Source organism: Oryx dammah, unplaced genomic scaffold (assembly GCF_014754425.2).
Source record: "Oryx dammah isolate SB20612 unplaced genomic scaffold, SCBI_Odam_1.1 HiC_scaffold_24, whole genome shotgun sequence".
In the NCBI taxonomy this organism is placed as follows: Eukaryota; Metazoa; Chordata; class Mammalia; order Artiodactyla; family Bovidae; genus Oryx; species Oryx dammah.
The window spans coordinates 11321090-11340952 of NW_024070208.1; the positions used below are offsets into that span (position 1 = coordinate 11321090).

The 19863-nt window shown below is 40.0% G+C and overlaps 1 protein-coding gene across 2 annotated transcripts in view; it reads right to left on the minus strand.

The window, feature by feature from the left end:
- The window catches only part of ELF1 (E74 like ETS transcription factor 1), an 83232-nt gene that overhangs the window by 13728 nt on the left and 49641 nt on the right, over positions 1 to 19863 (minus strand). For both annotated transcript variants that reach the window (XM_040267166.1, XM_040267167.1), the window contains exons 3-5: positions 14371 to 14551; positions 7520 to 7627; positions 5852 to 6019 (exon numbers count right to left, since the gene is read on the minus strand). In XM_040267166.1, coding sequence (XP_040123100.1) covers positions 5852 to 6019; positions 7520 to 7627; positions 14371 to 14551 — 457 coding nt within the window. The remainder of the gene's footprint in view (positions 1 to 5851; positions 6020 to 7519; positions 7628 to 14370; positions 14552 to 19863) is intronic.

Below are 19863 nucleotides of genomic sequence, written 5' to 3' on the forward strand. Positions count from 1 at the left end.
ACTCCTTTCCCAATCTGGAATCAGTCTGTTAATAGCAATACATCCCAAGACAAATTGAATAGGAAAACACTTCTGAAGTTAAGGTGAGTAACAGTCAAGGAAAGTGAAAAGTGAAAGTCACTCAGTCATGTCCGACTATTTGTGATCCCATGGAATTCTCCAGGCCAGAATACTGGAGTGGGTAACCTTTCCCTACTCCAGGGGATCTTCCCAACCCAGGAATCAAACTGGGGTCTCCTGCATTGCAGGCGAATTCTGTACCAACTGAGCTATGAGGAGAAGAAAGTCAAGAGTCATTCTTCAGGCCTGGTCGCTCCTGAGACTACCAGATGTATACACGTGGAAAATAGGCAGCCTGGTGCCTCAAATGCCATCACTGCAGACATCTGCAGAGAACCTACAGAGAATTCTAGGTAACTGTGTTCATGACTGTGAGGATTAGAAGCCAGGCTTCAGTTAGCTGCTATCCTTCTGTTTTATTTTCTCTAATTTTTTCTCTTTTTAAAAAATATTTATTTATTTGGCTGCATTAGGTCAGTCGCGGCACGCGAGATCTTCGAACTTCACTGCAAATGCAGCAACTTTAGTTGCCGCATGTGGGATCTAGACTCCTGATCAGGGACAGAGTCTGGGTCCCCTGCATAGGGAGCTCAGAGTCTGAGCCACTGGGCCAGCAGGGGAGTCCCAATAGTACTGTTTTCATTCTGCTTTCCTCCACTAGTGTCAGTCACGGCAGATACCGTCAGCAGCCTACCCAGCATCCATCCTCTCCACTGTCTTCCTCACTGTTCACGGCGACGATGCACCCAGCGTCACATGAACTATAGGTTAATTGGGTATATAAATTTTGTGAAGTTATTTCTCTTAATACTTGGAACATATCCAGCCCTTCCAGCCTTTCATGGGAGCTTGTAGCCAATTCAATAATCAATCCTCATCAGGTAATGCAGTTTCTCCCTGATTGGTCTATTTCTTCCTCTTTTTTTTTTTTTCCTCTTGTTTTGGCTGTGGGTTGCAGGGAGTCTTTGATGTTCCACATTTTTTTAGCATAATCTATTTCGGCCTGCATCTATTTTACTTGTGCTACTCAGGATTCACTATGCTGGGATTAACATCATTCTGGAAAATTTCTCAGTCATCATCTTTGAATATTGCTTCTTCCTCACTCTACACATTCTCCCTTCCTGGAGCTCTGATTTAACGTGTAGATCTTCTCAAGCAATCCTCACATCTCTAACTCTTTTATTATCTTTTAGTCTATATCAGCTCTAGACTGGAGCTCACTGATTCTTTCTTCAGCAGTGACTAATTTGCTATTTAACCCAAATATTATGTGTTCTATTTGGTTCCTTATCATGTCAGTCTTTCACCATTAAGTAGGATATTAGTCTTTTACTTTCTAAAAACAGCTTTATTGAGATATAACTGTCATACAATAAACCTGCTTATATTTAAAGTTTACAATCTGATAAGTTTTGACATATGCATACACCTGTGAAACCATCACTCAAGATAATGAACATATTCTTCACTCCCTAAAGTGTGTTTGTAATCCTCACTTTCCCCACCCTGCCCAATCCACAGGTAACCAACCACTCGTTTTCTATCATTATAGATTTACACTTTGTACAATTTCATATAAACAGAACCATACTCTTCTTTTATGACAGGGGGGTGGGAATCTGGCTCTTTTCCCCCAGTCTAATTATGTTGAAGTTCATCCATTTTTGTCTTATGTATCAACAGTACATTCCACTTTATTGCTGAATGGTCTTTCATTGTATGGGTATTACCACATGTTTAATCTGATCAGCAGCTGATGGATGTTTATTTGCAACAGCCCCACTTTGGGGCTGTTGCAAATAAAGCTGCTATGAACATTCATTCATTCATAAGTTTTTCTCTTAAACGTATAGTTTCATTTCTTTTGGGTAAATACCGAGCAGTAGAATGGCTGGGTCATGTGTTAAGTATACATGAAGTTTTTTAAGGAACTGCCATACTGTTTTCCAAAAACGATCTTCTCCATGCAGGAAGGTGGGATAATCACACCTCATTGGTTTCCTATTTTCCAGGGATTGCTGGCTTCTGTTGACTGATGTCTACTTTCTTTAGAACCACTGATTCAGATATTTTGTTTGTGGTTTCAGTTGTTTCAAACAGGAGGGTAAATCTGGGTTCTGTTTTTATTTTTTCCAGTTTTATTGATATATAGCTGACATATTGTATAAGTTTAAGGTATACAACACAATGTGATATACGACATACTCCACTCCACCCCTCTCCATGACGAGACCCAACAAATGATTCAGAAGTGAGATAGATTTTCCAGCGTATTTCAAAATGCCAGCCTCAAAAAGCAGCTCGAGAATGCACCCCAGCTCTCAGCCTCCTTAGGAAGGGGTTTAAAAGCACCGGAGAAGTGGAAAAAAAGGGTGAAGAGAGAGTTTCTTCACATCATTTAAAAGCAGTTCAATGTCCCAGTCCCCCTCCTACCAAATAAATGACTCTTGATTTTTTTCTAGCCATCTTATGGTGTGAAGAGATATCTTAACTGTGGTTTTGAATTATACTGCCCTGATGACTAGTGATATTTAGCATCTTTGCTTGTATATGTTGGCTGTTTGTATGTCTTCTTCAGAAAAATGTCTATTCAGGTCCTCTGCCCATTCTTTAATTGGATTTTTTTTTGTTTTGCTATTGTGTTATATGAGTTGCTTATATATTTTGGATATTAATATATCATATATCCAATATATGATTTACAAATATTTTCTCCCATTCTGCAGGTTGCATTTTCATGTTGCTGATTGTTTCTTTTGTTGTGCAGAGACTCTGAGTTTATTGTAATCCCACTTATTAATTTTAACCTTTGTAAAGCTTGTGCTTTTGGTGTCATATCCAAAAAACAGTTGTTACATCAAGAGCTGTTACTCCATCTTGACTAGAAGAGGAAGTTTCACCTGGTATTTTTTAATAGTCTCATTCTTTGACCATATTTTCTACTCTTTTGCATTAATAATTATAATATTCATTGGAAGTTTCTATTTGATAATTCTATTATCTGAGGTTCATAGTGAACTAACCTTAGGATTTTTTTTTTTTGGAATTCTGGTTTATTTTTGGACAACAGTGTTTCACACACATATCAAGCAGGCCAAATAATAATAATAAACCACAACTTCATAGTCAAGGAAAAAAAAGAAAACTTTTATCACTGGCCTTTTTAACCATCTCATAAAAACCAGCTACTTATAGTACAGCTACATACATGCACAAAAACGGTTACTGGCATTCTCGAAATAAGACTGATTTTTTGTTGTAGCCTTTGCTTTTTTTTTTTCTTTTAACAACATTTTCTTTCTCCTTTGAGATTATAATGAACATGGTCACACCACAAGGAAAGTCTGAGGTAGGAGAGAGAATGCTGGGAAGACTGGTTTGCTCATCCGAGATCATTATTAAAAATGGCTGACCCCAACAATGTGTACAAATACATAAAATGTAAATATAAAATACCAATTTTCCTTTTAAAAGTACTTTAAGAAAAAAGTACTTTTTCTTGGAAGTTTCGGCTCCTTTTTCCTCTCCTGTTGCAAATTCATGCTGTGTGGCTCTGGCTGGACAGTGGAGAGCCCGCGGTGGGCAGGCCGGACTCCACCTGCTAGTTTAGGGACTGAGGCGCGAAGAGGAGGGTGAATGGGCTACAGCAGCTTTCTCCGTGAGCTTCACTTCTCCATTTTTGCTGCTGGTCATCCTCACCCATCTTCCGCTTCTTCGTGTCAGTCTCCCCATCCCGGTCACCTTCAGCTGCTGCTCTGCCCACAGCTGCCACGGACGCCGCATCTTCCTCGCATCCCCTTCCTCCTCCTCCTCTTCTTCACCCACCTCACTGTCAGCCTCCTGTTCCCCATTTTCCCCATTCTCAGCATTCCCATTAGCAGGCCCTCGCTCCCATTCTCCGGCTCCCCCGTAGCTTCTCTCTTTTAAGTCCTTGGTAGTGATCTTGGCAATGGCACCCCACTCCAGTACTCTGGCCTGGAAAATCCCATGGATGGAGAAGCCTGGTGGGTTGCAGTCCATGACGTCACTAAGAGTCAAACACGACTGAGCGACTTCCCTTTCACTTTTCACTTTCATGCACTGGAGAAGGGAATGGCAACCCACTCCAGTGTTCTTGCCTGGAGAATCTCAGGGACCGGGGAGCCTAGTGGGCTGCCGTCTATGGGGTCGCACAGAGTCGGACATGACTGAAGTGACTTAGCAGCAGCAGTGATCTTGGAGCTGGTGTCCATGGCTGCATTTGGCACGATGGGGCTAGTGACGTTATGCAGCAGACTGAAAAGAAAGCAGGAGGTCGAGAACTCTGGCCATGAAGCTGCCGGAGTCCACAGTGGAGGCGGAACTGGAGGTGGTTGAGCGAGGGAGGAGCCAGGCAAGGGGACAATGCAAAGACGGCTCCTGAGAGCAGCCAGTGGGGGAACTTTAGAATTTCCTATGTCTGCTGCTTCTCATTCAGGAGGTATCTTTCTTACACGTTCTGTGATACTGAAATGTGAGTTCACCTTCGACAGGGTTTTATTTGAAGAAATACTGTGCAGCCTGGATTAAATATATGACGTGGCAAAGCAATTTTCCTGGGGCCCAAAGTTACTGCCAGTCAGGGGCCATTGTTATGTTAATTACCTGGCTGGAAATTCCTAAAGTCAGTGATAACTTAAAATCTAATCATAAACCTAGGTTAAGGTAAACCTAGGATTATGAATTCTCAAAAGAACAATTTTTCCACCCAGCTACAAAATACAAGTTTCCTTAACATCTGTCTGTGCCAATGAGTGGACTGTTTCTCCCCTTAGGGTATAGTCTTCCAAGGATCCCATGAATTATATGCTGAGTTCTCTAATACCCCATTTTGCTTTGGACCAAGGCTTTAGCACGTGCCTCTCCTTGGAATATAAAACCAAGTCCCCTGGACTTCCAGACTACATATCCTTCTCGGCCCTTCAGAGCTGGTGCAGTGTCAGCTCACTCTTAACTATTGTTATTTTCCTCTTCATCTTTGGCTCTTGAAACTTCCCTTAATTTCATGTGAAATTAGGTTACACAGTGGCTGGTGATGCCATAAACCAAGATGTTAAATTCAACACATTAAACAAGCTGGAGCAGAATCAAAAGGCAAAGAAAGGGAAACATGTCAGTGTTAGGATGTAAGTATGGTTCTAATTTGTGAATACTTTAAAATTCCCTCTGGCACGTTGCATCCTCTTCTATTACTTACCTGCTGATTCACTACTTGTATTCTTCCCACTGGAATCTTTTATTAGAATCTATGCTGGTGGTTTTCAAACTATGTTCTCCAGGAGAAAACTGAACTGGTCTTATCCCTGAGCTCTTCTGGAGCTTGGACAAAAAGGCTTTAGAGACAAGACTGAGGCTTAAAAAGTTGGGAAAATCCCTTTTCTATAAGACCAAATATTTTAAAAGTAAAATTCTTTTTTTAAAAATTTATTTGTCTGTGCCAGGCATTAGTTGTTACAAAGATGACCTTCAGTCTTTGATGCAGCATGTGGAGTCTTTAGTTGTGCCACGTGGGATCTAGTTCCCTGACCAGGAATCGAACCCAGACCCCATGCATTAAGAGGACAGAGTCTTAGCCACTGGACCACCAGGGAAGTCCCTAAAAGTATAATTCTTAAAAAATGGATCTAATATGAAGAAATAACTCAATTTGCTTTATACCAATTTTATCTCACAGAAGTTTTAATTGGTGTAGAAATATCCTTGACTAAAAGTTACCTTTAGATTCCACATCAAGAGTGGACTGTTTTCCCTAAACAGATTAACCACCTACCTTTCTTTCTCTTAGGTTGTTCTGGTGATGAGGGTCCTGGTGAGTGTGCATATGTCTCTTGAACGTGCTGAGTTTCCATCACTTCAGGAATCCCATCTAATGTGACGGACACATGGGTAACTGGGGCAACAACAATCTCATCTTCAGAGGAACTAAATATATTATTATCTAATGGGAATAAAATCAACTTTGTATTATAAATCAAAATAATTTCATAACGTATTTCCTATTTCTTTGAAGATTAAAGGAGAAATGAAATCTTGAATCTAGCCCCTGGTTTTTACTTCCTCTGCCCTAAGTCAAGTTCCCTGGATCAGTACAGGTTTGACTGGACCATTCAATGTCTTCCTGACTTGACTTCCTATCCCCAGTCCATCCCGGCTCTCTTCTGCATTTTTAGCATTGCCGCTAAGGTTTTTCTCCACAACCTAAGTCTGACCTGACCATATCATTCCTCTCTACAAAAACTTTACAGAGTGAAAATTAGAAAGAAAAATAAAACTGACCTATCTTCTCATTGTTTACATGTGGAAAAAAGAACAACCAAATTCCATAGCATACCATTTTGAACATCCACAATATATAACCCATTATGAAACATCACTTCAGTTATACCAAAGCATTTTGAATCTTAAACATTTCATTCTTTCACAGATCTATGTCTTCGGTTCAATCGACTCCCTCTACCTTGACTGCCCTTTCCTGTCTTCTTCTATACATGAAAAGCTTATCTGTCACTAACAGCCCAGGTCAAAACATTCCTTCCAAAAAGTCAGTCACCAGTATTTTCAGCTAGAGAAATCTCTCCTTCCAGAACACTCTGCTATCCCTCTTTTGGCCTTTATTTTTGGCTTTAACAGTTATTTACATAAATAACTATCTTCAGAAGAAAACTGTAAGCTTGAGGAAAGAAAAAAAAAAAATTCATTTCCGTATCATGTTATTGCCTAATTTATTGCTGTGCATACAGAAAATCTTCAATAAGCATCTTAAATTGATTTAATAATAATTCATTTTATGAGTCTGACTACTTTTTTGTCAGAAAAGTCCAAAGGAGAACATGGATTTAAAAGCAAATCAATAAATGTGGTAGGAAATTTTATGCCATTAAGTCTTAGAAAACATTTCAATGGATTTTTGCCTATTCACTGATGAATACTGATAGAAATCACTAAATTGTAATTGTTTGGACCCTAAATACACTAATACTTCATCAATGAGGTTAAGAAGATACTCTGCATAACCTCTCTGACACCTAAATTACCTTTTATTCTCAAAGTCTTCATTCCTCAAATCTAAAAAAAAAAATCCAGTTTGACTGAACACTTTAGTAAAGGTACCTCAACCAGTACTATACCTTATAATGCACTTAGGATGCTAAGAAAATAAAACATCACTCTGGTCTCTTGATGTTTATCATCTAAAACAGAGAGATGACAGGAAAAGATTTTCAAAGTATATAACCATAGTTCTACTGTAGAACATAGGAAATGACATTCAACATCCTGTGATAAACCATAACAGAAAAGCATATGAAAAAGAATGTATGTATATGCATATATGTTACTGAATCACTTTGCTGTACAGTATAAATAAACACAACATTGTAAATCAACTACACTTCAAAAAAAAAAAAAGCATGAGAACGTGAACAGCCATAACACTCACTCATGCGCTTTTCGTCCAGCATAGGGCCAGGAGAGTCCATGTTGAGGAGTGCCTCAGCAGCCTCGATGGTTTCAATGGTTTCATCCCCATTATGACAGGAAGCTTCGACTATAATACATTTAAACAGAAAACAGAATTAGCATAAGACATCTGTTGTTCTAAAAACCACAGTTTGGGAATTTCCTGGTGGTCCAGGGATGAGGACTCTGCTCTTTCACTGCAGGGCCCAGGTTTGATCCCCGACGGGGGAACTAAGATCCAGTCCCTCCACAACAGTTAAAACCAGAAAAGATAAATACTTCAAAAAGCCTAGTAAAGTTATTAAAACAGGGCACTGTAACACTTCCTATTAAAAACTGAAGCCTTCTCTATTTAAAATCTTGTAGATTTAAGGCATAGTAGAAAAGGAGATTACTCTTCTGTCAAGGCTCTGGAATTCCATGAATTGAAGGAAATATCCCACTAAAACTAATTTTTTCCTAAAAACTCAGGCAAGTAAGGCACAGATAAGTCAATAATCAATTACCATCTTCTAAACATTTATATAACTCTAGCTATTCATTTATATAAGCTTTATAAATATTTTAAAGTTCTGCTAGGTAGATGAAAATGATGAAATTAGTTTGTATAACTATTTAATTACATAGAAATTAAGAAAATATTACAAGAAGAATTTCAAATCACCTCTTTGTCAAGCTTTTATAATGAGAAATAACAAACATACACAAAAGTAGAGGAAACCATACAATGAACTGAATGTATCAAGGACCCAGTTCAATATTTAACAATCAATTTTCCTTAATCTATACTCCCCAGCTCAGTAAAGACACAAGATTATTTCAAAGTGAACCTCAGACAGCCTGTCATTCATTGTAAATATTAGCATATACAGACAATACCATGGTCACATCTTTTACAAATCAATTATTCTTTAAATCAGATATCCATTTAACACTGAAATTTCTCTGTCTCAGATTTCTTAAGAAATTGGTTTCTTCACAACAGATTTCAAACAAAGTTCATGCATTACACTTGGTGGCATGCACCTTCCTTCCTATTTTTTTTTTTTTTTGTTGTTGTTGTTTTGCTGTTTAACTTAAGAGAAACAGGGTCAATCTGTTTGTAGTTTCCCACATTTTAGATTTTGTTGATTATATCTCTGTGGTGTCACTTACCACAGCCCTCCCACATGTATTTCCTGTAAACTGGTAGATATTTCTATAAGAATGACTTGATTCACAGTCAATTTTTCGCCAAGAATATTTGAAGGTAATGCTGTGTGATTCTATGTGCTTTTTTTTGAAAGTAGGTAGTCTTTCCTCAGTACTGCTAGACTGAGAATCAGTTTCAAGTGTTGCCAGCCTGATCCAGTCATCATTAAATTTTCCAACAGCCTTTCATCTAAAGGCTTTAGCAGTTATTGATGACAGTTTGCCTAGATCCAGGAGTTCATTAGGGATTCCAAAATGGTGATAATCATAATCTTATCATTCCTCTCGCATTTATTAGCTAGAATTCTCTACAAAGAAGAACTTGCTGTCATCAACTATCTGGCTACCCTGAGCCACGGTTTATACAATAAAGGCAACTTAAATGCTTGGGTCTTTTTCTGTTATTCACTAATTTTCAGAGTAAAAAACGGGATCTTTCAAAAGTGACCCCTGAGTTTAAAAGATTTTTATTAGTTTCTAGTTTATGTTTCTATGTTTAAATATAAGCAAACACATACATATCATTTTTATTCTTTCCCTTATCTTAAATAATAAATAACTATTCATGCTGTACTGACCCTTGCTTTTTTAAACTTCATATACACTAGAAATCATTCCACAGCTACATACAGAAATCAAACTACCTTTCGAATTTCAAAACATAAAGCAAATTTAGTATCAGTGATCTAATTTGTAAAAGTCTGTTTATTACACTCAGCCTCAGTGCTCAGGGTAGGAAATGCAAAATAAATTGGTGAGTTCTACATAAAACAGGACTGAAAACCAAAAAAATAGTACAACTAAGCTTTTAAAAATACAGAGAAAATGTTTTCCCATCATTAAATGGATTACAAAAATTTCTTGCAGGCAACACTAAAACCCACGAGCTTTTTTTTTTCTTCCAGTTTTACTGAGATATAATTGACATGCAGCATTGTGTGAGTTTAAGGTGTACAGCATAATGATTTGATCATTTCAATCACGAAATGATTATCACAATAAGTTTAGTGAATATCCATCATGTCCTATAGATATAAAATTAAGGTTACAGAAGAACTCTTCTTGGAATGAGAACTGAAGAATTACTCTTAATTTTTATATATAACATGCCTCAGTGTTACTTATATTTATCATATTGGACGTCATATCCCTAGTACTTAATCTTCCAAATGAACATTTGTACCTTTTGACTTTGTCCAGTTCTCATTCCCCTCTCCCCCACCTCTGGTAACCACAAAGTTGATCTCATTTTCTGTGAGTCTGTTTGCTTGTTTTCGAAGTACACCTGCCCTACAACACTGGTACTTCCTCAACATAGTGACTGGGTACTTCTATACATTTCAAAATGATCACTAAGATGTCCAGTTATGAAATGTTACCATACTAAGACACTACACCGTTATTTACTATACTCCCCACACTGTACATAGTAACACATATATATATATATACACATAAAGCTATTCATCACTTAAGTTCAAATGCATTTTAACAACCCTGTATTTTTAAAAATTAATTTATTTAAATTGGAGGCCAATTACAATATTGTAGTGGTTTTTTCCATACATTGACATGAATCAGCCATGGACAACCCTGCATTTTTACTGCCCAACTACATCTTTACTGTTCTTTGACATCCTGCTTTACATATTTTCAGTCTGTGTATCTCAACTACAATTATTGTGGATATAGATAATTTCACTATGCTTGTCTTTTAACCTTTCTACACGCCTAATTTACTATCTTTGGCTTCCTTTCATGATTTCCATGTTTCTAGTTGTGGCCTTTTTTTTTTCAGTTAGAAAAGTAACATTTCTTATAAAGTTGGTTTGTGGGTGCAGAACTCTTTTAGTTTTTGCTTGTCTGTAAACCTTGGTCTGACCACCGAATGTGAATGAAAGCCTTGCTGGGTAGAGTGCTCTTGGCTGTAGATGTTTCCCTTTCACTACTTTAAATATAAGGAACCATTCCCTTCTGTTGTGCATGGTTTCTGCTGAAAAGTCACCTCGTGGCCTTATGCAAGTCCTCTTGTTTGTAACTTGTTGCTTTGCCCGTGCTGCTTTTAAAATCCTTGCTTTAATTTTTGCCACTTTAATTACAGTGGGTCTTGGTGTGGTCCTTCTTGGGTTGATCTTGTTTGGGACTCTCTTGCTTCCTGGACCTGGATGTCTGTGTCCTTTCCCAGATTAGGAAAGTTTTCACTTATTATGTCGTCAAATATGTTCTCTGCCCCTTTCTCTCTCTTCTCCTCTGAGACCCATATAATACAGATATTAGTACACATGATGTTGTCTGAGAGGTCTCTTTAACTGTCTTCATTCCTTTTTACCATTTTTCCTTTTTCCATTCAGCTTCAGTGATTTCCAACACTGTTTTCCAGCTTGCTAATCCAATCCTCTGTATCATTTAATCTACTGCTGATTCCTTCTAGCACATTTTCATTTCAGTTATTGTACTCTTGCTCTCTGTTTGGTTGGTCTTTACATTTTCTAACTCTGGCAAAAACTTCTAACTTCTTGTTCTATGCATCCATTCTTCACCAGAGTTCCTTGAACATGTCTACAATCATTACCTTGAGTTCTCTATACCGAGGATCACCGATCTCCACTTGACTTAGTTGTTCTTCTGGGGTTTCATCTTCATTTAGAAGAGTATTTCTCTGTCACTTCACTCCGCCTACCTTGCTCTTTTTATTTCTGTGTATCTGGTAGGTTGGTTACATTTCCCAGTCTCAGAGAAGCATATCCCTCCTGTGCATCCCAGCAGCACGCTCCCCTCTGTCACCAGAGCTATGAGCACTGGGGCGCCCCCTAGAGGACCGTGTGGCTCCTTCTCTTGCAACAGGCCGGCTATTGCGGGTGAACTGGTAGTCGTGGCTGGTGCTGGGTGGGCTGCCAGGACGAGCCTTGCACAGAAGCTGCTAGAGACCCCAGGTGGTCCCAGGGCTAGTGCTGGCTCACAAATGGTCAGAGTCAGGTTCTAGAGTGGGGGAGTTGTGGGGCCTGAGGCCCCAGATCTAGGGTTAACCTGCTAGAGGCAGGGCCAGTTCCTGGCACAGCTGCTTGTGGGTCCAGGGTTGTGTATCCCCTAACTGGTGTCGACCCACTGGTGAATGGGGCTGGATCCCAGAGCAGCTGGGCTGATGGGTCTAAAGGGGCCCATCTCCTTTAACAATTTCACTTTCAGATCCTCAAGACTGGTAAAGAAGAAGAATCTCCACATAGGAGTTCTTAGTCAAATGCTTTTCAAAAAATTTTAACAACACAACCTTGTTTCAAAGGAAATTTTATATAAAATCCCAACATATAAACATATTAAAGTGGTATTTTCACACTGAACATTTCATAGGTTAAAACAGTGTTTATGAAAAGGAAATTTGAAATCAGGGATTATAGATGACAGTGGCCACCTAAGGTAAGTCTCACATCCATAAAAACAGTTTGATCTTTTTATTATTAAAAATTGCAAACGGAATCAAAATTCTGGGACACAGTAAAATGAATTCTCACATATCCATTCTCAGCATCACTTGTTATCAATACATAGTCAATGTCCTTTCATCTCATGCATCCTCCACTTACTGCCCAAGGATCCCCCTCCCACACACTCTGACCTTCAGGATTTTTCTGAAGGGATCTCTGACAGCATATTTTATCTCTAAGTATCTGAGCATATGTATCTGAAAGAGTCCAACACAATGCTATTACCATACCTAAAAATGTTAACAACATTCTTTATCATCTGAAGTGCTACCTAGGTCTCATAATTACAGCTTATAAACTGCTCTATCCCCTCACCAGCAGCCCTGCAGCCTCTCAAAAGCGTGGTACTCTCCCCTCCCCCATACTGGAGTAAGGGGGCTATAACATCCCTTCATTTTTCATGGCCTGACTCAGACAGGTATGGAAGAGTTAAACAGAGGCTTGGGTTGGAAGGTAAGAAAGGTAAGAGAGAAGAAACACGAAAACAGCAAATCTGTGACAATATGGGTTATTCTCTGGATCTAGGCGCTTGTCTGCATCTCATCATCAGCTGCCCTCAAGTCCAAGCCCAGGAGTGAAGCACTGAAAGGAAGAAATGATTCCTTCTCCTAAAGACACAGGATCTGCTTTCCTAGTCTCTGTTTCTCCTCTGAGGACCAGTATCTTCCTTGGCTGCTAAAACCAGGAATAAACACTCCTTCAGGGAAGACTCTGGTTCCCACCCCACAGAGAGTGTGGCCTCACCCTAATGCATCAAGAAAGTAGATCAGAACACACTGCAAAAACCCTGTTAGCTACACAACACACCTATATATGCACAGAGGTGGTCACTCTGTTATACAAAACACAAAGTTCACAGTCAGTGATGAGTGGAAACCTCTAATTGAAGTAATCTAATTCCACTATTGAAAAGGGAAAGACAAGTCTAGATTCATTAAAAACTTTCACTGAGCTGCTCTGAACAAAGATGTGAATATATGAGAACATGCTTTGCAAAATATAAGAGGACAATACAAAAATTAAGTGTCGCTGGTCAATGTTATCAGTGAGGGTGCAGTCACTTGATGTGTGACATTAGGCAAGTCACTGAACTTCTTTAATTTCGATTTCTTTTTCTGCTGAAAATTAAGTGAGATAACGTACTTTTACAAAGATCTACTATGTTAATATGATACAATAAGAAGTAGACAATGCCGTTTGGTGGTATTCTTGCCCCTAAATGCATTATCACATTCCATCATGAGGAAACATCACAGAAATAGAACTGAGGGACATTCTACGTGTCTGAGCAGTACTCCTCAAAGCTGTCAGGGTTATAAGAGACAGGGAAAGACAAAGGAACCGTCACAGATTGGGGGTGCCTAGGAAAAAATGACTACCAACTAATTGCAGTGTGAGATTCTAGACAGGATCCTGGAACAGGAAAAGGACATTAGTGTGAAATGCGTGGAATACAGATAAAGGCCAGGTTTAGCTGATAATACTGTGAAAAATGTTAATTTCTGGTTTTTAAATTAATAATAAATATTCAAATAATTTTTACTTCCAAATAGTGTATTTTCTCAAACACCTCCAGCATCTCTGGCCAAGGTAAAGGAAAGTTTAAGTGTATGAAAATAAAAATGCATGCATCAGTTTCCAAAACTGATGAAAAAAGTACCACCTCAACACTTACACAGTGAACTCTTTGGTTTGAAATATCCTGCTAGTTCTGACTGAAGAAACCTTCCTGAAACCCCAGCACCCTATCCTACATTTGGGTCATGGCCTCCTATTCTGCCTTCTGCGGCAGGAGTAACAAAAGAGCATTCCTATCTTTGGCCCCACAGGCAACCTCTCCCTGTTACCAGGAGTGCAGAGCTAGGCACACACACAGTGCTCAGTGAAGACCTGGTGAACTGAGCTGGTTTGGTTCCTCTCACACACCTCCTCTCTTGTCGCGCTCATCTCCGTCTATTTAGGAAAGAAGAAGAGGGAGGTGAGCAGGTGCTATGAGCCACAGGCAGACCAGAAGGGAAACGGCACTTCTTTCTCCCTGCAGGGCTCTAGCTTCTGCCACTAATGACGCTACTCAAAACCGAGTGGGGAACGTTCTTCCAGCCCCCAAGTCACAGAGAGCAGCCAAGGCCTACGACGACGCTGCTCGGGATGCACAGACCTGTGACGGTGATGTCGTCCTCATCCTCGTCGATGATCTCCTCCTCAGCGACGTCCAGGGAGCTCTCAGTGATCATGTCATTGGGCTCCTCCACACAGGCCAGACCTGCGTAGCTGTTAAGAATATCAGCACCAGGAACATGCTCCACAATGACGGCGGGGAAAATAGCTGGGTCGCCAAGCTGGGAAGGCAAGAGGAAAAAAGATGAACCAAGTTTTGCTTTTGTCAAATACAACCCAAGCTGTTTTATACTGGACATCAATTTAGTTTTCACATCATCAGCTACTTGTACGCTGACAATCCTAGGCTACAGAGAATATACATCTACTATAACCAAATAAAACTGTCATTACTCAATTCTGGGTCTTTTTTTTTTTTTTAACTTTTTACTTTGGGTTGGGGTACAGTCGATTAACAATGTTGTGACAGCCTCAGGTAAACAGCGAAGGGCCTCAGCCATACATACACACGCATCCGTCCTCCCCCAAAACCCCCTCCCATGCAGGATGCCACATGACACGGAGCAGTTTCCCGTGCTTTACAGCAGGTCCTTGCTGACTATCCATTTTAAACACAGCGGAGAACTTCCCGGTGGCTCAGTCGCGCCTGCCATTGCAGGTGGCATGGGTTTGAGTCCTGCTCCAGGCAGTTTCCACATGCCGTGGAGCAACTAAGCCCGTGCACCATAACGGTGGAGCCCGCGTGGGCTACAGCCTGTGCTCTGCAACACGAGAAGCCCACACCGCCCCCCCCAGAGCAGCCCCCACTCGCCACAACTGGAGAAAGCCCCGCACGCAGCAACGAAGATGCAACACAGCAAAAAGAAAAAAGAAAGACCCCGTGGGTAGTAACTAGGACTCAGTGCAGTCAAATAAATTTTTAAAACAGATAAATAAATATAGCAAAGTGTACATGTCCATCTCTAACTCCCTAACTATCCAATTTGGGGTCTTAATAGCCAAGTTTTCACCAGGAATTTCTATAAAAGTATGTTTTTAAAGTGAACTAAACTAAAAACAAAAACTAGTATCATGAATAAGAAGTGGCATACGAATAAGTATACAATTAAATAAAACCTCAACCAAAGTTGCTTGGTCAGAAAAAGATCTGTGAGCTTAATAAATATTACATCGTCACTTGGCACACAGGCCATGTTTAACAATTGCTTTTGGCTGAAACGGGAAAATTAACTTTCACTTTCTATTCAGTCATAAGATCAGGGAATCTGAGAACTGAAAGAGCTCTATTCCAGCCACCTCATTTCACAGATGAGGAAACTGACCTAGAGAGACTTTTTAATAGCCTACTCAAATATCAGTTAGTCATGAAAAAAATTCAATATTAAAGTGAAAACCAAATAAAATATGCTTTCTAAGTATTTCGTTGTTGCTGGTCGCTAAATTGTGTCTGTCTCGCAACTCTATGAACTGTAGCCCGCCAGGCTCCTCTGTCCAAGGCATTTCCCAGGCAAGAATACCAGAGTGGGTTGCCATTTCCTTCTCCAGGGGATCTTCCCCACCCAGGGATGGAACCTGAGTCTCCTGCACTGGCAGGTGGATTCTTTACCACTGAGTCATCAGGGAAATCTCGTATCTAAGTATACATGAATCATAATACTATATAATAAGGGCTGTCTATAAAATAATTATTTCTTAAAGTAAAAAGGCAGATACTTTTTAACTTGTTTCATATTGCTCTTCTTGTCATATGGTAAGAGCATTATTCGTTACACTTCATATTAACATTTCTCTGCAAATCATCATCTCCTAAGCCACTGCTGCTGCCACTGCTGAGTCACTTCAGTCGTGTCCGACTCTGTGCGACCCCACAGACGGCAGCCCACCAGGCTCCCCCGTCCCTGGGATTCTCCAGGCAAGAACACTGGAGTGGGCTGCCATTTCCTTTTCCAACGCATAAAGTGAAGTCACTCAGTCATGCCCGACTCTTCACGACCCCATGGACTGCAGCCTACCAGGCTCCTCCATCCATGGGATTTTCCAGGCAAGAGTACTGGAGTGGGGTGCCATTGCTTAAGCCACTAATACATATTAAAGTCTATTGATTTTAAAAAATCAATTAGTGACAGACCTCATTAAGTTTCTACCTTTTACTTTAAAAATTAAAAAACTTCAGACTTTAAAAAGTTGTAAAAGTAGCACATTCTCTTATAATCTCTGTAAAAGTAGAATTCTCTTACAACCTTCATTCATATTCCTCAAACATTAATACTTAATCACTTTATCATCCTCTTTCTATATTACTCTTTCTGTATCTATAGTTTTTATGATTTGAAAGTGGAAAACATTGACCCTTTAACCTTAAACACTTTAGTGTCTTAAATATATGATCATTATCTTATATAAAGATAGCACAATTATCAAAATTAGGAAAGCAACCTTGATATAGCACTATTATTTAATTATAGAATTTACTTAAATTTCTCCAATTGTCTCACTAATGTCTTAAATAAATTTTTTTTAATTGAGATCAAGATCATAACTTTCATTTGGTAAATAGCATGTTTCTTCATGACAACTTCTCTAATTTAGAACAATTCCTTTCTTCTCCTTTAATCTGGAGCAATTCTTCAGTTTGTCTTTCATGATCTTGACACTCTGGAAAAATAAAGGCCATTTGTTTCATAAAATGTCTCCCAGCTTGGGTTTGTGTGTTAGTAACTCAGCAAGAATACCAAAAAGCAGCGCTGTGTCCTTTCAAATACACCTTATCAGGAGGTCCAAAATGCCGTTTAGTCTCACTATGAGTGATATTAACTTTGATGACTTATTTAGTTTGGATGCAGTCTACCAGACTTCTCTACCATTACTGTATTTCCTTTTATAATTAGTAAATATCTTATGAGAAGACAGCTCATGTAAATATCCTTTTTCTTAAAATATGTAGGGCAAAAATATTATTTATGACTTCATTATAACTTAAGCATCCTCGATCTTTTAAAATTAATATGTTTGTAACAGTGCACAGAAGTTAAACACTACTTCAATCATAAGAATTACCCAAATTAAATATATGATATCATAGGTACTCAATACCATCCATGCCTTCAAGAATGCTATGTTCTGAAATTTATAAATAATACTAAAGCATATTTGGATGGTTTTATTTTCAAATGTTTCTTCCTATTTCAAGAGGAAGTTAGTGAGAAGCAACCAGCTGTCCAAATCCTAAGTTTTGAAACAGCAAGAGGCTCAAACATTACAAAGAAAAACACACAGGGAGGGGCTAGAGGCAGTATCACATAAAGGGCCCCAGTACAGTCACTGCCTTGCACTTCTCTCTTTTGAGAAGGAGTTGTCGCACACGCAACCCTACCCAGCAGGGCACGTGCTTGTCACAACACTTCTTTTCTTCTCTCCTAAGAGCTCAAGTTAAGCTCCTCATCTAACAAGGCTAAGGTGAGTTAATTTTCATGGATTCTTTTTATGCCACAACAACTCTACACATCATGTGAGGATATGGCTTACTATTTCCATCTATTGGCAAACGAAGAATTAGACTAAGAAATTTACCCAAGGGGACATCCCTAGTGGTCCAGCGATTAAGATTTTGAGCTTTCATGCAGGAGACACAGGTTCAATCCCACATGCCATGCTATGTGGTCAAAAAGTTAAAAATATTAAAAAAAAAATTTACCCAAGATTAGCACTAAGTCTGGAGAAGGCAATGGCACCCCACTCCAGTACTCTTGCCTGGAAAATCCCATGGACGGAGGAGCCTGGTAGGCTACAGTCCATGGGGTCGCTAAGAGTCGGGTTCGACTGAACGACTTCACTTTCACTTTTCACTTTCGTGCATTGGAGAAGGAAATGGCAACCCACTCCAGTGTTCTTGCCTGGAGAATCCCAGGGACGGGGGAGCCTGGTGGGCTGCCGTCTATGGGGTCGCACAGAGTTGGACACAGCAGCAGCATCACTAAGTCAGAGACAGAGGCAGGTCAATGCGATTCACAGGAGAAGCCCTCAAATGGAAGCAAAGAATTCCTCCCTACTCACATTTATTTGGCTCCTGAAATTTGGAGAGTGAGTATTTAGACTGTGGCTATTAAGAGGGATAGCTCCAAAATTTTTCTGAATCCATACAGTTCCCAAGTTTCAAATAACTACAGATGCTTGTTACTACTTTCTCCCTCATCCCAGTCTCTTATCCTGGAAGTGGATTGGAGCTGATGGCTCTGTGTTAGGAAACACCCAGTCATGTACTCCTATAACCAAGACTGCTTCCCTGGTGGCTCAGATAGTACAGAATCTGCCTGCAAAGTGGGGAGACCTGGGTTCAGTCCCTGAGCTGGGAAGATCTCCTGGAGGAGGGCATGGCAACCCACTCCAGTATTCTTGCCTGGAGAATCCCCATGGATAGAGGAGCCTGGCGGGCTGCAGTCCATGGGGTCGCATTGAGTCGGACGCGACTGAGCGACTAAGCACAGCACAGCAGCACCCCTCTCCAGAAGCAACCACTGAAGCCAGTATCTTTGTTCCGTAACAGAGGCAGTCTATGCATAGTCAAGTATATTCTAATTTGCTTTAGACAATCATTTCTAGGGCACTTCCAGGTTTTAAGATGTACTTTAAAGGCATATGAAAACTGTCTGTTTACAAGCTTACGTCAGAAGAGGTTATTCATTTTTAATGGGCTAAATGCGGGGGGGGTGGGGAGGCAGTCATCTACGCACAGTGGTCACAAACCTTCTGGCTTTGCTACTGTTATTAGCTAATATTTATTAGCACCAGGCATTTTGCTCACTGCTTCACACGGATTACCACCTATGTCATCATCACAAAAACCCAATAAGAAAGGCACATCAGATGATTTACCTTATACACGGGAAAATGAAGTCTCAATGAGAAGGAAAACAATTTACTGTAAGTGGAAGAATCTTAACCTAAAGTGGACTCCAGAGACCAAGTGCTTTACCTTTTCCCTATTATAGCCAGCCTGAAGCATGATGCTGTTTTGTTCTGGAACTTTGTTTTCCTTTTATGTATTTACTTAGCTCTGTTTAGAAACACAGCGTAGGTGAGGAGCTGTGTTTGGGGCAGGACTTTTAATGTTACCTTTTTCAGGGACTTCTCCAGTCCAACTCTACTATAAACCACCTTGAGGGCACAGCCAGCTCCTGCCACTCCCCAGGGACTTCCCAGGATCACTCCCAATTTGGCCGTACTGTCTTCTTCTAGACACTGGCTCGTCTCGTGAAAAACACAGGCCACTCTTCTCTAGTCCACTGAGATGTGTATTCACAGTTGTTCAACTCTTAATTTCTCCAGGGTGCTGTTAATTCATGTACAATAAATAGACCAACTCTGCACACGACTGGGCAACTTCACTTTCACTTCACTTTCATGCATTGGAGAAGGAAATGGCAACCCACTCCAGTGTTCTTGCCTGGAGAATCCCAGAGATGGGAGAGCTTGGTGGGCTGCCGTCTATGGGGTCGCACAGAGGGGACACAACTGAAGCGACTTAGCAGCAGCA